The sequence below is a fragment of the Bison bison genome, unplaced genomic scaffold (assembly GCF_000754665.1).
Source record: "Bison bison bison isolate TAMUID 2011002044 unplaced genomic scaffold, Bison_UMD1.0 scf7180017864103, whole genome shotgun sequence".
Taxonomy (NCBI): domain Eukaryota; kingdom Metazoa; phylum Chordata; class Mammalia; order Artiodactyla; family Bovidae; genus Bison; species Bison bison.
The window spans coordinates 178,044-197,773 of record NW_011494675.1 but is presented as its reverse complement, the minus strand read 5'-3'; the positions used below and the strand labels follow the sequence as shown (position 1 = coordinate 197,773).

General features: G+C 40.0%; 1 protein-coding gene across 3 annotated transcripts in view; it reads left to right on the top strand.

Annotated features, from left to right (window-relative positions):
* The first annotated feature begins 1,212 nt into the window (after positions 1-1,212).
* The window catches only part of TMEM192 (transmembrane protein 192), a 31,132-nt gene continuing 12,614 nt past the window's right edge, over positions 1,213-19,730 (top strand). For all 3 annotated transcript variants that reach the window (XR_825149.1, XM_010838660.1, XM_010838659.1), the window contains exons 1-3: positions 1,213-1,316; positions 10,089-10,235; positions 14,819-15,083. Coding sequence is in view for 2 of the 3 variants with exons in the window: in XM_010838660.1 (XP_010836962.1) it covers positions 1,308-1,316; positions 10,089-10,235; positions 14,819-15,083 (421 nt within the window). In the remaining variant the exon portion in view is untranslated. The remainder of the gene's footprint in view (positions 1,317-10,088; positions 10,236-14,818; positions 15,084-19,730) is intronic.

The window sequence follows — 19,730 nt, the reverse complement described above, 5'->3', positions numbered from 1 at the left end:
ACCTTCTGTTGCCCCCTTCTCCTCCTGCTCTCAATCTTTTCCAGCATCAGAATCTTTTCTAATGAGTCAGCTCTTCACAGCAGGTGACCAATCTGTTGGAGCTTTAGCTTCAGCATCAGTCTTTTCAATGAATATTCAGGTTGATTTCCTTTAGGATTGACTAGCTTGATCTGCTTGCTCTTCCACCTTTTTCTTGGCTGATATTTAAATAATTTTATTTCAACAATGGTATAAACAAGATTACACCATACACAATGTACAAATAAGCATTAAAAAGTATGAAAGTGTATTACTACAATATCACAATAGAATGGGGGCTGATACTGACAAAAATTTTAACTTTCTTTACACTTTAACCAGGCTTCCCTGGTGGCTCAGAGGTTAAAGCGTCTGCCTCCAATGCGGGAGACCCGGGGTTGATCCCTGGGTTGGGAATTTCCCCTGGAGAAGGAAATGGCAATCCACTCCAGTATTCTTGCCTGGAGAATCCCACGAGCCTGGTAGGCTACCGTCCATGGGGTCGCAAAGAGTCGGATACGACTGAGCGACTTCACTTTCACTTTCACATTTTAACAAATGATAGTGTATTCTCAGAAAAATGCCATACAATTTCGTGTTCAATTTCACTTGGAATAAAAAGTCCAAGAAAACCCCTTATTGCCTCCTTTCCTACTGGTGAAATCATTAACTGTGTCCTCGAAACCAGTTTTTATTCTGTTTGTGTTCCTCTGCTGGCCGAGTTCTGTGCTATCAATGAAAACCTGGGATTCTACCGCTGGTTCTATGCACAGACCTAGGCTGCAAACAATAACTAAGAAAAGCTGAGAAAAAATAATGCTTTACAAAGAAGCAGCTGACGGCCCAAAATAATTCAATTCTTGGACTTAGAACGCATCCATTAGCACCCAAATCTCTGGCCAACCTAGGACACCAGCACAGGTTTAGCAGTCAGTAGGCACCGCAGCGTTCCCAGAGGCAGCACCTCCCCCAGGGATGGACTGCAGGAAGGATCACTCCCCCTTTCTCCTCGGCCATTCGGGATCGAGGTATCCGGTCAGGCCCCTCAGAGTCTACCAATAGTACGAGAGAGGCGGGACCAATCACTCCTGCCCCTCTGCCAATCGAGGGCGAGGGGCGGGTCTGGGACGGCCGCCGGAAGCAGGGCCCTGGAGCGAGGAGGAGGGGCCCGCCTCTACGCTTCGGCCAATTGAAAGCAAAGGGCGGGTCCCAGGGCGTGTCCCGGAAGGAGGAGCGGGCGCAGGTGCGGAGGCTGGGCGGCCCGGCTGCGGCCTCCGGCGGCCGGCATCATGGAGGACGTGAGTGCTCAGTGGCAGGTGGCGAGCGACCGGCCCGCATCCCCCTCCTCTGATGCTGGGCGCCCTGGGCAGAGATGGGGTTGGGAGCAGCCTTGGCGGAGGGGATCCTTCTACGCGCGGCCACCGGGCTGCGGTGTGTGGGAGGAGGCACAGGGGCGCTGGCGGGGTCCGCGCCTTGCTGGCCGTGGGCTTATTTTCTCGGCACAGGAGGCAGGAGGGGCACCCGGCCCTTGCGTTCGCGTGTCGGGTCCCGGCACTGGGGAGGCCAGCGATGCGCGCATGGCCTCGGGAGCAGGAGCGAGTCCACCTCCTCTTGGCCTCCGGCCTTGGCTCTGAGGGCAGATCTGTCGCTATCATCACCCGGAAACCCACATTGGAGACAAACAATGTGATGTTTTGAATGGAGGCCTGGTAGGAGTGAAGGGATTTTTAAATCTTACTCAAATGGATCCAAACCAGATTATTAAGAAGCCACTGCACTAGTTTCAGTGTACAGAGTGCAGCCTAACTGTAAAAGTCTTTGCTTGAGTGTATTAAAACATTTTTAGGAAAATCATGTATTTGTGGCCAGAATTAACTAGATTACCCATTGACACAAAATTCTTGCTCTTGAGAAAAAGCAAAGTTGATGGTTATATTAAAGCACTGATTTAAGTTAATAAATTAATAGGAATATTACTGTGATCCTGCCACTGAATGAGATGCATCACGCAAGACACTTGAAATACAATTCGAGCCCTACAATACCTTAGATTTTTGTGCAAATAGTGACCATAGTTCAATTATCTTGACTAAATAAAGACCAAACAGTTTCTAATGATAGGACTAAAAACCATGTTTTTTCCACTATGAAAAAGTGGAAAGCAAACTGTAACACCTGAAAGTAGATTTGAGATTCATATATTTAAAGAAAATGGATTGTTTTTGAATTTTTAAAGGGTGAGATTCATGAACTGAAAATATGTGGAGAAAATGAGTATCTAAATGGAAAATGAGACATAAAAATGTGTGCAGTAAATGCTTCTTACTTGGTGCTAAGCTGCCTCCGGGTTCTTGGGTCTGTAACTTTTAGCTTTAGGATTAGTACAATCCTAGAAATTTGTTTCACCAAACAATTGGAGAGTAATGTTTCACCAATAGCTACGTAGCTAGGTCACTTTAGGTATGAACAGTTGCCTACCTTTGGTATTTGTGGATATGATTTCTCCCACCCAAGAGAAAGCTAAAAACTATGTGCCATGTCCTAGGCCCAGACACCTAAATGAATTAAGAGGCAAAAACTTTTTAATTTGGGTTCTTTGTTTGCAAGCGGGCAAACCAATTTTGGCTACTTTAAGGAAGAAAGGGATTTATTTGAAAGGATATAGGGTAGATGATAAAAAGATAAAAGATCTTCCCTGTAGCTCGGGTGGTAAAGAATCTGCCTACAAAGCAGGACACCTCGGTTCGATCCCTGGGTCAGGAAGATCCTCTGGAGAAGGGAATGGCAATTCAATCCAGTATTTTTGCCTGGAGAATCCTATGGACAGAGGTGGGCTATAGTTCACGAGGTCACAAAGAGTTGGACACGACTGAGAGACTAACACTGCTACAGGGTAGATGAACACCTAATCCTCTGAAAGGATTCAAACAAGGGCTGCTTAAGGGATCCAGTGACAGATGTCCTTTCAGAATCTGTTCTGGAATGGATCTACCTCAACCATGGCCTTTTGTTTGCTTTGTTACTCTGAGAGTTAGATTGGCCTAACCCTCTTTGGTTTCATGAGCATCCTTAGACCAGAGGAAAGTGAAGAGCACTGAAGGATGTTCCCCTTGAGATTGCAGAGGTAGACTTTGGGTCCCCAAAGGGGAAGTAGTAATTGTGACAAAAGAGGGAGGAGATGATGTCGACAAACAACAGGTATCTTTTCCAGGTAGCAGTGTGATTATTAATCATGGAGATTATTTGGATCAAGAGTCTTATTCCCTTCACCTTTCTCTTGCAGATGACAAGTTACAGAGAGAGACAGGATGCTGTTTGTATAGTTTTCATACATTTCTTATAGGATCCAAAGGACAGTGTATTGATATAGTCACCAAACACATTGTATTTCATGAACATTGAATAAGTGACAGAAACCATATTATCCCCGACCCCTTCAGTGTAGTGAGGGAGAACAAAAGGCATACATGTAAATGAAACAATACAAGGCAGCGCACGAAATGTAATACCTTTTTTGGTTTTAAAGTAGAAAGAAAACACTTGGCAAGACAAGTTTATATATAGAGAATGCAAATTTTGTTGGACCTTGAAAAATGAATTGGATGCTGAAAAAGATAAGAGAGGGTATTTGTGGGCACTCCAAAAAGCTCATGCAGACCAGAGGAGAAAGTGCATGAAAGGGACCAAGAGAGAGATAAAGCAGACTGTTGTCTTACAGTCAGGGTTTCAGTGCTATCTTTTAAAAAATTCCTAGATCCCAACTGTTCAAGAAGTTGGGCCATCTTTCATTCACTCTACGCACATATTGAGCACCTGCTGTGTATCAGGTACTAAAGGTGCAAAGAACAAAGTATAATGTAGAGTCCTGCCCTGTGAAGCATACCTTATTCCAACCACTTTCATACCTTGTGCTTCTTTCTGCCTGGAAGAACAAAATATCTGTATATAATACATGAAAGGACATTGTTTTGAGATAATAGACATCAAGCAATGAAGTAGAGTGATCTCTGAGAGATAGGAAAACGAGCTGTGTGATTGCCAGCTCACTGCTTTAAGAGAGTTTGTGGGCTATGGCAGAGGTTGGGGCACCAGGTGGGCTTGAGTAGACCCTGAGCTGAGTAGGTGGAGCTGAATCTGGGGATACTGAAGCAGCTTGGGTTCACCAGACAGAGAATCCAGAGAGCAGAGTGCTGTACAGAGGGAGAGCTCCAAAGAGTGCAGAGTCCCTATTCAGCTAAGTCCTGTTCTCTATGCCTCTGAGGTAATGCCCTGATGACCGAGGGGAAAAAAAAAAAACAAAACAATGACCCAGAAGGACTAGAAGGAGCAGTACTCTCACACAGGGCCAGGATTAGTGCTTGTTCTTCCAGCTAGACTGGAAACCTCCTAATCACAGGGTATTGAGTATTCAGAAAGGTCTTACTTCACTTGTAGGGAATATTTAGCACTAGACCAAACATGGTATGGTCCCACCTAAGAAGCACCTTAAAAGAGTAAAGAGATCAAATTGTTTCCAGTGACTTAACTGAATCCAGAAAAAAGCTCAAGAATATTTACAGGAATACAAAAGTATCCAGCATCCAAAGAGTTAAATTTTTTTGCAGTGTCTGGCATCCAATCCAAAATTACCAGGCATTGCTAATTATGTGATATAATGGAGATGTTAAGTAATGCTATCATGGTAATCATTTTGCAGTATATAAGTGTATCAAATCAACTCATGATACACAAATTTACACAATGTGACATGTTAATTATATCTTAATAAAGTGGAAAAAATGCCCAAGCATGAAAAGAGGCAGGGAAATATAACATAATAAATCAATTAAAACTGATTAAAAAATGACATGAAATAGCAAACAAGGACATTTAAAAAAACTACTATAACTTTTCTATATGTTCCAAAGGTTAAAAACACATGAGAGATATAAAATAGACCCACTCAAACTTGTAGAAATAAAAACTACCGTGTCAAAATGAAAAGGGCAGAGCGAACAGCATTGAGGCATCAGGGAAAGCAGCATGTTTGCAAGACAGCCGTTTGACAGGTGGGGAGGGATGAAGGGGCACAGAGATTCGAAAATGGCTCCTGGAGATGTGCGTGGACATTAACTAAGGGAATACCCAGGGAGGTGAGACAGCTGCTGAGAAAGCTAGAAGAATAGAAGTCATGAAGAAAACAGATATCATCAGAATTGCTCCTTGAGTTATGGCAAACTAATTAGGAAGCTGTCTAAGCATTGAATTAAAAAAAAAAAATTGTAGCAGTGTTGAATGCCTGCTAGTGGAAATTGAGAAGCCCATCCCAGATCTGGTTATGTCCCAGACTTCTGTGTTATCTTTATAATCTCGGTGCCCAGAGCCCACCCTTACACCATTTGTCCCCCTCTCTACCCCTTCCAAAGTAAATATATGTATATATAGTATATAATATATAAAATGTTATATATATTTAATATATATACTAAATATTAATGTTAACTAACAACAGTCAATTATTAATAATAACTACAATTAAATTATATTAAATGTATAATATATGTATTTATATATTATATATATATTTACTTTGGAAGTAAATATATAAGTTAAGTCACTAAGCCATGTCTAGCTCTTCACAACCCATGGACTGTAGCCTGCCAGGCTCCTCTGTCCTTGGGATTTCCCAGGCAAGAATACTGGAATAGGTTGCCGTTTCCTTTACCAGGGGATCTTCCTGACCCAGGGATTGAACCTGCATCTCCTGCTTGGCAGGTGAATTCTTTACCACTGAGCCACCTGGGAAGCCTCACACACACACACACACATACACATACACACACACACACACGTATATATGTATATATGCACACGTGTGTGTGTGTGTGTGGTGCTGGTGCTAAGTCACTTCAGTTGTATTGGACTCTTGGAGACCCTATGGACTGCAGACCACCAGGCTCCTCTGTCCATGGGATTCTCCAGGCAAGAATACTGGAGTGGGTAGCCATTCCCTTCTCCAGGAGGTCTTCCAGACCCAGGGATCCAACCCATGTCTCTTCTGTGTCCTGCATGGTAGGTAGTTTCTTTACCACTAGAACCACATGGGAAGCCCTATATATATATATATATATATATATATGTACATACGTATATATGTGAACAGCTGATGCTAACAGCCGATTCATTGGAAAAGTTCCTGATGCTGGGAAAGATTGAGAGGAGAAGAAGAAGAGGATGTCAGAGGATAAGATGGCTGGAAGGCATCACTGATTTAATGGATATGAACTTGGGCAAACTTTGGGAGATAGTGAGGGACAGAGAGGCCTGGCGCATTGCGATCCACAGGGTCGCCAAGAGTTGGACACGACTCGGTGACTGAACAACAACAACAGTGTGTGTGTGTGTGTGTGTGTGTGTATATATATATATATATATGTATAATGTTAAATAAGGAGATCAAATCAAGGTGGTGGAGTAGAAGGACATGTGCTCATCTCCTCCTGTAAGAACACCAAGATCACAACTAGCTGTTGTACAGCCATTAACAGGAGAATGCTAGAACCCACCAAAAAAGATACCCCATGTTCAAAGACAAAGGAGAGGCTGCAGTGAGACAATAGAAGGGATACAATCATGATAAAATCAAATCCCATACCTTCTGGATGGGTGACCCACAAACTGGAGAAGAATAAAACCTAAGGAGTTCTCCCTCTGTTGTGAGGGTTCTGAACTCTATGTCAGTCTTCCCAATATGGGAATCTGGGAAAGGGACTAGGAATCCACAGGGAATCTGACTTTGCAGGCCAGCAGGATTTGATTACAGGATTTCCACAGGACTGGAAGAAATAGATACTCCACTCTTGGAGGGCACAAGCAAACTCTTGCATGCACCAGGACTCAGGGGAATAGAGCAGTGACCCTATAGAAGACAGAACCAGACCTACCTGCTAGTGTTGGAGGGTCTCCTGTGGAAGTGTGGGTTGTCAGTGGCTCACTGTGGGGACAGGGTCACTGGCAGCAGCAGTCCTGGGAGGTGCTCCTTGGCAAGTGAGCCCTCTTGGAAGAGGCATTAGACCTACCATAGAGCCTGTAGACTCCAAGGCTGGGTTGCCTCAGGCCAAAATACTAGCCCCACCTGCCCCATCAGCTGATAATTAGATTAAAGTTTTACCCAGCCCACAAGAATAAGACCCAGTTTTTCCCACCACCAGTCCCTGGCATCAGCCTCATTCACCTGAGGGCAGAAGGAAGAAGCAGGAAGAACTACAATCCCGAAGCCTCCTGAATGAAAACCACAACCACAAAAGTTAACTGAAATGAAAAGGCAGAGAATTATCTCCCAGATGAAAGAACAAGATAAAATCCCAGAAAAATAACTAAATAAAGTGAAGCCAGGTCCAGGAAAACAATTCAAAATAATGATAGTGTAGATGATTCAGAATCTTGGGAAAAAAATGAAGCAGATGTAAGAAAGTTTATGAAAGACCTAGTTGAACTAAACAAACAAAACAGAGATGAACAATACACTAGAAGGAATCGGTAGAAGAATAACTGAGGCAGAGGAACAGATAAGTGACCTGGAAGACAGAATGTGGAGATCGCTGCTATAAAACAGAATATAGAAAAAAAAAAAAAAAGAAAAATACTGAAGTCAGCCTAAGAGTCCTCTGGGACAACATTAAGTGCACCAACATTCACATTATAGGGGTCTCAGAAGGAGAAGAGAGAGAGAAAGGATCCAAGAAAATATTTGAAGAGATGGTTTTTGTTAAAAACTTACCTATATATGGGAAAAGAAATAGTCAACCAATCCAGGAAGTGCAGAGAGTCCCAGGCAGGATAAACCTGAGGAGGAATACACCAAGACGCAATGTAATCAAACTGACAGAAATTAAAAACAAAGATAAAATATTAAAAAGCAATGGGGAAAATGACAACATACAAGGGAATTCCCATAAGATTATTAGCTGATTTCTCAACAGAAACTCAACAGAAATTCCCTTCAACAGAAGAGAATAGCATGATATATTTAAAATGATGAAAGGGAAGAACCTACAACCAAGAAAACTCTACCCAGCAAGACTCTTGTTCAGATTTGATGGAGAAATCAAAAGCTTTCCAGACAAGTAAAAGTTAAGAGAATTCAGTATCATCAAACCAACTTTACAACACATTTTAAAGGAACTTCTCTTGGCAGGAAACACAAGAGAAGGAAAAGACCTACAAAGAATTAACCCAAAACAATGAAGAAAATGGTAATAGGATCACACATATTGATAATTACCTTAAATATAAATGGATTAAATGCACACCAGAAGACATAAACTGGCTGAGTAGATGAAAATATATGCATGTATGCACGTGCACTTACCACGTCACTCTACTTAACTCCCCAAATTGTATGCAGTTATTTTATACTGTTAGGTTAATCATGTTTCCATTATTACTTACAATTGTAAATATCTTTTTTTGTGTATGACTATTAAATGTGGAAACTGATAAGAATCTTTTACTATTGTGAAAAAAATTATCTACTCTCTTTGCAACACTCAAATATATATACATTACAGATAACTGTAGTCACTGGGCCACAAATTATATTTCCCCAGGACTTATTTGCTGTCAGATTTTTACATTTTGACCACCTTCACTCATTTCTCCTACTCTCCCATCTCCTTCCTGTGGCTACCACCAATCTATTTTTTGTATCTATCTTCAGTTTTTATAGATTCCACGTAAAAGTGAGATCATACAGTAATTGTCTTTCTCTGTTTGATTTATGTTACTTGATATAATTCCTACAAGATACATCCATGTTGTTGCAAATGACAGGACTTCATTCTTTTTTATGACTAAATAATAATTTGTTGTATAAAAATAGATTGTTTCCATGTCTTGGCTGTTATGAATAATGCTGTGATGAACATGGGAGTACAGATATTTCTTTAAGATAAGACTTTGTATCCTTTGGATATATACCCAGAAGTAGATTTGCTGGGCCATGTAATAGTTCTATTTTTGATTTTTTGAGGCCCCTCCATACTGTTTTCCACAGTGGCTATACCAATTTACATTCCCACCATCAATGCTCAAGGGTTTCCTTTTCTCCATATATTCTCTAGCACATATTATCTCATCTTTTTGATAAAAGCCATACTGACAAGTGTGAGTTAATAGCTTATCGCTGTTTTGATTTGCATCTCCCTGGTGATCAGGGATCTTAAGCATCTTTTTATGCATCTGTTGGCCATCTGTATTTCCTCTTTGAAAAAATGTCTATTTGGTTCCTTTGCCCATGTTTTAATTGAATTGTTTTTGGTTTTGCTTTTTTGCTATTGAGTTGTATGAGGCAGCATTGTTATTAATAGACATCAATTTATAATGGTCAAACAAAATGTGGTATATCCATATATGAAATACCATATTCATCAATAAAAATGAACTAATTACTGATACATGCCACAACACAGATGAACTCAAAAACATATTCAGTACTAAGAAGCAGGACTCAACACATTTTTTATGATTTCATTTACATGAAATGTCAAAAAAAAAAAAAAAAAAAAAACAATCTGTAAAGACAGATTAGCGGTTACCTAGGTCTAGGGACAGAAATGGGGAGTGATTATAAATGGGCATGATTAGCATGTTGCAAGTGTTCTAAAATTGTTGTAATAGTTGCCTAACTATAAATATACAGACATTTGTTGAATTGTATACTTAAGCTAGTATATTTTACACTATATATATTATATGTCAATAAAGCTGTTGAATAAAGTATTTTAAAAATAAGTAAGTTTTCAGGGCTTGAAGAAAATTATTTGCTTTAATCCCATTATGTATTACCTTATTTGGAGATAAAGAATCAATATTTCCTTTACTTGTTTTAATAGTTGTTATTTTTACCAATTTATTTACAGTAGTTATTAAGAGGTTTATGGTATTTTTTCAAATTTGGCTTTAGGTAGGGAGTATGGTGTCTTGTCTGTAATTTTTGTAATGAATTTTAAAGCTTTATAGTTAGTAGTTTTTCTTGAAAACATAATCCAGAAAGTGGTGTTTATTGCTTGCTTCCGTTTTCTGTACCCCAGGGTTCCTTGGATCTTATCCAGAGTATTGAAGATGACCCTCTTCTGGACACCCAGCATCTTCCACATCACTCTTTACATGCTCATTTTAGGCCCAGATTCCACCCTCTTCCTACAGTCATCATAGCAAATCTTCTCTTGCTGATACATGTAAGTTGGCTGGGGGAAAGTGATCCATTTGGAGGTGATGTTTTGCTAGTGGTGATGTTTCTAAAAAAAATTTATAACCTCTTCAGAGGGCAGAGGGCAGTTTGGCTGTATCTATCAGCATTTAAAGTATGCATACTTTTTTACTCATACTTCTACTTCAAAGTATTTATTGTAGACATATTTGCACACATGCAAGGGTATTGTTTATGATAGCAATGTTGTCTGCAATATGAAGGAACTGCAAACTACCACTGCCCAGAAGATGTTTTGTATGTCCTTTCCATATGAAGGAATGCTTATGTAATATTAAAAGAGAAACTTAGAAATCTGGGGTAGATGCGTGTGTATTTAAACTACTCTTCATGATTCATTGTTGAATGGAAAAAAATGAGGTTTACAATGGTGTGAACAGAATGTTCCTTTTGCATGTTTGCAAGGGAGTTGAGAGAGCTTTTGGGCATGTGGGTGATATTGTGACTTACAAGAAACATATTTGGTCATTCAGGTGATCAGAGTAGAGTTCTCAGGTGCACTGGGTCATCATCCATGGTTTCTGGCTCTCAGCTCCCCAAAACCCTGGGAATTTCCTGAGCAGTAAGAGCAATGGGAGTATCTTTTGTTACAGTTTTTGGTGTTTTTGTCTTCAGTTCCTAAGATCACTTCAGTGTCATAAAGGTGAACTGGGTGTCTTGATATTCATAGCAAGCATCATTCCACCATTTCTGTTTATGTTGATGAGTTGACTTTGAAAAGCACCTAAAGGATGGGGGCAACAGCCAGGGAAACTAAGCAGGGACAGAGGGCTGGAACATACAGTCCCACCCTCTGACTTCTGGGGATGGGAGAGGGGCTGGAGGTTGAATCAGTCACTGATGGCCAGTGATTTAATCAACCAGGCCTATGTAGTGAAGCCTCTGTAAAAGCTCAAAAGGAAGGGGTTCAGACAGCTTCTAGGTTAGTGAGCCAGAACGCTTGTGATGTGCCATACTGCCAGGCCCCAAACTCCACCAGGACAGGAGCTCCTTTGGGACCTCACCCAGTGTGTCTCTTCAATGGGCTGTTGATGTGCATCCTTTAATATCCTTTGTAATAAATTGGTAATCTGGAGAGTAAATAGGTTTCTTGTGTTCTGTGAGCCCCTTTAGCAAACTAATTGAGCCCATGAGGGAGTTGGGAATCTTTGATTTGTAGCCAGTAGGTAAGAAACACTGGTTACAAGCTAGACTTGCAATTAGCATCTGAAGTGGGGGTAGTCTTGTGGGACTGAGCCTATAATCCGAGGGAATCTGTTACCTTGGTGGATAGTGGAAGTGATTTGAGGTGGATAGTGGATATACAGGTGGATAGTATCAGAATTGAGCTGAACTGTAATGGCACCGCACTCCAGTACTTTTGCCTAGAGAATCTCATGGACGGAGGAGCCTGGTAGGCTGCAGTCCATGGTGTCGCTAAGAGTCGGACATGACTGAGCGACTTCACTTTCACTTTTCACTTTCATGCATTGGAGAAGGAAATGGCAACCCACTCCAGTGTTCTTGCCTGGAGAATCCCAGGGAGGGGAATCCTGGTGGGCTGCCGTCTTTGGGGTCGCACAGAGTCGGACACGACTGAAGCAACTTAGCAGCAGCAGCAGCAGTACATGCAGCTGGTGTTAAAGCTGGTGTTAAAGGCTTGCTCGCCTCCTGCTCACCCACCCCCTTGGAATTAGTACTGGAAACATTTAACATTTATTCTGTATTCTGTAATAGAGTATTTCCAGAAGCAGACATGACCCTTTTAATACTAGTTGAACTGAGCACCTGAATGGAAGGGACACCTAATATGTTTTAATGTTTACCTTTTGTACTATTTGAAAATTTTTTTTTACCATATCATGTATTACTTTTTCAGTTATAAAAACAACAAAAAAAGATATAGATAAATCTATATGTTGACAGACATTTACCAATTTATTTACACCTAGGAAATAATGTTAAACAGAGAAATCAGTATAATGTTTTCCCATGTTTTATATGATAAAATTACAAATGTCTGGGGATTTTTTAAACATGTCAACTACGAGATAAATAAATCCTGGAGATCTAATGCATAGCATAGAGATTACAGTCAACACTATAATATTATAAATTTCAAAGTTGCTTGGAGACTAAATAATTGTTCTTACCACAAAAAAGAGATGGTAATTATATATGATATGATAGAGGTATTGGCTTGGAGAAGGCAATGGCACCCCACTCCAGTACTCTTGCCTAGAAAATCCCATGGGCGGAGGAGCCTGGTGGGCTGCAGTCCACGGGGTCATTAAGAGTCGGACACGACTGAGTGACTTCACTTTCACTCTTCACTTTCTTGCATTGGAGAAGGAAATGGCAACCCACTCCAGTGTTCTTGCCTGGAGAATCCCAGGGCCGGGGGAGCCTGGTGGGCTGCCGTCTATGGGGTCGCACAGAGTCGGACATGACTGAAGCGACTTAGCAGCAGCAGCAGCAGCAGCAGAGGTATTGGCTAAAGCTATGGTGGCCATCATTTTGCAACATATGAGTGTTTCAAATCAACACATTGCACACCTTAAACTTACACAATGTTATGTCAGTTATATTCCTCAATAAAAAGAAATAAGTAAAGTTCAACATCATAAAAACAAGACACATGTATGAATGGTCTTGGAGGCTCACTGGGGGCTCTGTTCTAAGTCTCTTCCTCATTTTGATGACTGCAGTTTCAAGCACTAGGGGCTGCAGTTGCTCTTTGCTGAAATGTGAAAAACCAAAAGAGGGCAAAATCTTGCCACTTCTTGGGTGTTCGTGAGGAGAGTGGATGTGGTTGAGGACTGGCCCAGCTGCTACTCCAGTGAGGTGCGTTTCGGGAGAACTGACTGCACTGAGGACAGAGGTACCCTGTGCTCCTCTATACATCTAGCAAGTGGCCTGGTTCTGCCATGGCTTCCTAATTTCCAGACAGCAACTGAAGCACTTCTTTCCTGGTGCCTTTTTGTGTAATTTGTATTACATACTTTTTATGTATGTGATACATACATACACACACATCACACAACACTTAAAAAAAATTGCCTGCCTTGCTATTATGGCACTGATTGCTCTAATTTTAGGACTAAGATAATCTTGTGTTAAAGAACAAGAAAAATTAATGCCTTTATTTGCTACTGTGTATAAAATGGTTCAGTTAGGTTCAATGTACAGTACATTACAGTAGAGGGAGTATGTTGACTTTTCCACTTTTGCTTTATGAGGATGTGTATAATATAGCAAATATTACTGCTCTTGACAAATCACATATATTTTAAATAGATTTATTACATGATAAGATTTCCTGCTTGGTGATAGGTGCCTGCTTGGTGATGGATGCTAATGACAGCATTTAACATTTTCTTTAATTTGATTTTTTAAAATATTACAGAATAATACTACCTTATTGTAACAAGTAAAACACAGTATACAAAGATATAATCTTCCTATTTCTCTGCTTCACCCTATCTCCCTGAGTTAGTAAATGTATCTCAGAGTTTGTTGTATTTCTTACGGTATCTTTTGTTAAGTTCATACAAATAAATACAAAAAGATTACCACATTGTAAAAGGTCTCCCATTTCCAAGAAAAAAAAAAAGGGTACTACAGTATTTATTTCTAAACAACATTTCTCAAACTTGAACATACATCAGACCCCCTGACAGGCTTATTACACCACAGGCTGCTGGCTGCTCCCCAAGAGGTGTTGATTTGGGGCTTGAGAATTTGCATTTCTAACTGGTCTGGAGACCACACTTTCAACTACTACTTTATACCTTAGTGTTTTCAAATCTTAACATGTCATAGATATCCACCCAAACTAATAGCTGGAACTTCAATTAATTCTTTTATAGCTGAATAACATTCTATTATGTGAGTGGGTATACCTTAATTTATTCAAATATTCTGCTATGGATACACACATATGCTTGGACAGTTTACATTTTTTTCTTTTCAAATACAGAGAAAACTGCAGTAAAATATCTTTTACTTCTGCTTTTACTTCTGAGTGACTACCGGGTCCTTAAGATAGGATTTCTCAGTCAAGATATTTCCAAATTATTTTCAACAACACTTCCCAGACCAGTCAGCATTTTGTAAGACTGTTTGCCCATATTTTTATACCAGTCTTTAAAATTTTGTCAATCTAATTGGACAATTATTTTAGTTCTCTTAAAACTGAAATTAGAAATAAACTTTAATGCATGATGTTTATTAGTTACTTTTGAGGTGCTGAATTAATTGTTTTTACTCTTTTTAATAAAAGAAGTGGACAGGAAACTGCATTTAACATTGAAGTGCTCATCTCTAGCAGATGGGATTTAGGGTGGTTTTTATTTTCTTATTTGAGATTTTGTCTGTTCCCCAAATTTTCTGCAAAAATTTCTCCAGGTTATCTGTTTAAAAAGTTTATAAAAATAGCAAAAATGCATTTTTAAATTCATAAAATATAGGACAGTGAAAGTCATAGGTATAAGAGTATGTGCTGGGCATGGACATTATTGTTTCTTAAGTCCAAATATTGAATGTTAATCCTACTGTTTTCTTTTCGACCAGCTTGTGTTTGTTATTTTAGCATTTTTAACAGGTGTGCTTTGTTCTTACCCCAATCCAATGGAGGACAAGTGCCCAGGAAACTATACCAACCCATTGAAAGTTCAGACAGTCATAATCCTTGGAAAAGTTATTTTGTGGATTCTGTATTTCCTTCTTGAACGATATATTCAGTATCACCATTGCAAAGTAAGAAACCGAGGCTATAACAAGATCTACCGGTCAACAAGACATCTGAAAAGACTTCCACTGATGATACACTCCACTGGTAAGTTCAGTTGTCTCATTCAGCTCTTTGGCAGCTTGCTTGAGTGGCATAAATGACAGCAGAATAAAGTGTTAAATTTGATTTTATAATCAAATATATGCTGTTATTTCTGTGAGAGTGATGTGGCCACTAAAATTCATATCTCCTTAATGTCTTGAAATTTTTCTTGTATTTCCCTTTGAAATCTGTATTTGTTATATAGAGGAGGAAAAATATTTCCTCTTCCCTTATAGGTTTTTAGCTGAGATTCCACCAAAAAAAGACAGGTTAACAGGAGACAAAAAAAAACAAACAAACAGAAGTTTAATAACATTATACCTCCTGTATACAAGGGAGATGCTTCCCTGGTGTCTCAGTGGTAAACAACTTGTTTACCAATGCAGGAGATGCAATCAGTCTTTGGGTTGGGAAGATCCCCTGGAGAAGGAAATGGCAACCTATTCCAGTATGATTGCCTGGGTAATCCCATTTATAGAAGGGTCTGGTGGGCTATAGTCCATGGGATCACAAAAGAGTCAGACACAGTTAGCAACTAAACAACAATATACAAGAGAGAGACCCAAGAGAACTGAGTGACTCGAAAATGGCCTAAGCCACCCACTTCAATAACATCTACAGCTAAAGACCAAAGAAGATGGGAAAGATTGCAGGGGGCAGTATTCTGAGAGGTGACCAGGAAAAGCGCAATAAGCAATGGTAAGGTTGTTAGGCAGATTTCCATTGATTTCTTGCCTTCCCCATGATTAGAGTTTCTAGAGAGTTAGAGTCATTGTGGTATTTGTTATTGTTCAGTCCCTCAGTTGTGTCCAACTCTTTGCAACCCCATGGACTGCAGCACACTAGGCTTCCCTGTCCTTCACTGTCTCCCAGAGCTTGCTCCAACTCATGTCCAATGAGTCAGTGATGCCATCCAACCGTCTCGTCCTCTGTCCTCCCCTTCTCTGCCTACTTACTATCTTTTCTAGCATCAAGGTCTTTTCTGATGAGTCAGCTCTTCATATCAGGTGTCCAAAGTATTGGAGCTTCAGTTTGAGCATCAGTCCTTCCAATGAATATTCAAGGTTGATTTACTTTAGGATTTACTGGTTGGATCTCCTTGCTGTCCAAAGGACTCTCAAGAGTCTTCTCAAACACCACAGTTCATAAGCATCAATTCTTCAGTGCTCAGCATTCTTTATGTTCCAACTCCCACATCCATATGTCACTACTGGAAGAACCATAGCTTTGACTATACAGACATTTGTTGGCAAAGTGATGTCTCTGCTTTTTAATATACTATCTAGGTTTGTCATAGCTTTACTTCCAAGGACCAAGCATCTTTTAATTTTATGGCTGCAGTCACCATCTGTGGTGATTTTGGAGCCCAAGAAAATAAAGTCTCTCACTGTTTCCATTTTTTTCCCCATCTATTTGCCATGAAGTGATGGGACCAGACACCATGATCTTAGTTTTTTAAATGTTGAGTTTTAAGCCAGCTTTTTTACTCTCCTCTTTCACTCTCATTGAGAGGCTCTTTAGTTCTTCTTTACTTTCTGCCATAAGAGTGGTATCATCTGCATATCTGAGGTTACTGATATTTCTCCCTGCAATCTTGATTCCAGCTTGTGCTTCATCCAGCCAGGCATTTCATATGATGTACTCTGCATAAAAGTTAAATAAGCAGGGTGACAATATACAGCCTTGTATACTCCTTTTCCAATTTGGAACCGATCTGTTGTTCCATGTGCGGTTCAACTGTTGCTTCTTGACCTGCATACAGGTTCCTCAGGAGGCAGGTAAGGTGGTCTGGTATCCTCATCTCTTTCAGAATTTTCCACAGTTTGTTGTGATCCACACAGTCAAAGGCTTTAGAGTACAAAATGAAGCAGAAGTAGATGTTTTTCTGGAATTCTCTTGCTTTTCCTATGATCCAGCAGATGTTGTCAATTTGATCTCTGGTTCCACTGCCTTTTCTAAATCCAGCTTGTACATCTGGAAGTTTTGGTTCACATACTGTTGAAGCCTAGCTTGGAGAATTTTGAACATGACCTTGCTAGCATGTGAAATGAATGCAATTATGCAGTAGTTTGAGCATTCTTTGGCATTGCCCTTCTTCGGGATTAGAATGAAAACTGACCTTTTCAGTCCTGTGGCCACCGCTGAGTTTTCCAAAATTTGCTGGCATATTGAGTGCAGCACTTTAACAGCATCATCTTTTAGGATTTGAAATAGCTCAGCTGGAATTCCATCACCTTCAGTAGCTTTGTTTGTAGTGATGTTTTCTAAGCCCCACTTTACTTCACACTCCAGGATGTTTGTTTCCTGATGAGTGATCACACCAGCATGGTTGTCTGGGTTATTAAGATCTTTTTTGTTTAGTTCTTTTGTGTATTCTTCCCACCTCTTCTTAATATCTTCTGCTTCCTTTAGGTCCATACTGTTTCTGTCCTTTATTGTACCCATCTTTGCATGAAATGTTCCCTTGATATCTCTAATTTTCTTTAAGAGATCTCTAGTCTTTCCCATTCTATTATTTTCCTCTATTTCTTTCCTTTGTTCACTTAGGAAGGCTCTCGTATCTCATCCTGGTATAGAGAGGGATATAACCTTATAAATGGAGATTTCCCTTATAAATGTAAATATCTCTCGTAAAAGGTAACTCCTAGCTGGTTTTCAGAACTTCATCTTTGTCTACCATTTCTTAAAACTAATCAGCTTAAAACAACCTTTATGACAAAAAGGCATATTTTACTGTGGCACTGTCTGTCCACTTCATTGTGAGCAAGGTATGCCTGGGTGAAATGTGACTCCCCTCATTCCTCTGGCTACTAGCAGGCTTATTTATCTCAAGGAGATATAAAGCTGATGCTAGTTTATACTTGTAGGATAAGAGAGAGTTGTTTTATTTTACATGAAGCTTCTTTGTGCTTTTCTTACCCACTGCAGTACCCTTTCCTGGGAAAGCCCATGGACAGAGGCTCCATAGCATCACAAAGAGTCAGACACGACTTCATGACTAAACAACAGCATAGTGCTTTTCTTGCAGTAAGAGAGAGACTGTTTTATAATAAGATGTATTATTTAAAACAGAAATGTGGAAAACAGTTTATGAATGCAAGATCAGAAAGTCCATCGAGGACTTTGAACATATGCCTACCTGCTTTTCTTTATTGCTGCAGACATTTTAAAAGCTTAATGGAATTAATTTGAACTCTCATGTATTTTTGCCTAATTGTCAAGGTTTCTACCTTTTTTAAAAAAAAGCCCTCTGTTTCAGTTTGAGTCCAGAATAAATGTTTAAACATTTTGAAGCCAAATTAGAAATTAATCTTTTCACAGAAAAACAGCTCTATAGAATTTAATGTGTTTTTTTTTTTTTTTTTTCTTATTCTGTAGTGCCTTTTCTTGAAAGTCAGACTGCGAGTTCATCTGCTCAGTAAGGGTCTCAGTAGGGGTGGAGGGTCCAGGGATTGCAGAGAAAGAAACATTGTAGTGGGATAACTAGTTCTGACACATCTCCAAGGGGGTGGCCTTTACTGCCCCCAGAGGAAGAGCTGTTTCTGCCTTCTACTGCTAATGTGTGGGCTTCCCTGATAGCTCAGTTGGTAAAGAATCTGCCTGCAATGCAGGATACCCTGGTTCAATTCCTGGGTTGGGAAGATCCCCTGGAGAAGAGATAGCCTACCCATTCTAGTATTCTTTGGCTTCCCTTGTGGCTCAGCTGGTAAAGATTCTGCCTGCAATGCAGGAGACCTGGGTTTGATCCCTGGGGGAGAAGGTCCCCTTGAGAAGGGAAAGGCTACCCACTCCAGTATTCTGCCCTGGAAATTCCATGGACTGTATAGTCTCTGGGGTCGCAAATAATTGGACAGGGACAGGGCTGAGTGACCTTCATTTTCACTTCATGGCTAATGTGCAGTGCTTGTTTTTGGCTAGAAGATGTCGCTTATACTCTGCGTCTCTGACAAAGCAAAAGTGGAATCCTGTCTGTATACTGACCTGTATACTGACTGTATGTTCAGTTTCTCCAAGTGCTGGTCTGGAAATAGTATTGAAATCACCAAGAGATTGTCTAATCTTTTTTTTTTTTTTTAATTTATTTATTTATTTTAATTGGAGGCTAATTACTTTATAATATTGTGGTGGTTTTGGCCATACATTGACATGAATCAGCCATGGGTGCACATATGTCCCCCATCGTGAACCCCTCTGCCTCCTCCCTCCCCATCCCATCTCTCTTGGTCATCCCAGTGCATCAGCCCTGAGCAGCTGTCTCATGCATTGAACTTGGACTGGTGATTTATTTCATATATGATAATATTCATGTTTCGATACTATTTTCTCAAATCATCTCACCCTCGCCTTCTCCCACAGAGTCCAAAAGTCTGTTCTTTACATCTGTGTCTCTTTTGCTGTCTCGCATATAGGGTCATCGTTACCATCTTTCTAAATTCAATATATATGCATTAATATACTGTATTGGCATTTTTCTTTCTGACTTACTTCACTCTGTATAATAGGCTCCAGTTTCATCCACCTCATTAGAACTGATTGAAATGCCTTCTTTTTAATAGCTGAGTAATATTCCATTGTGTATATGTACCACAACTTTCTTATCCATTCATCTGCCGATGGACATCTAGGTTGCTTCCATGTTCTAGTTATCTT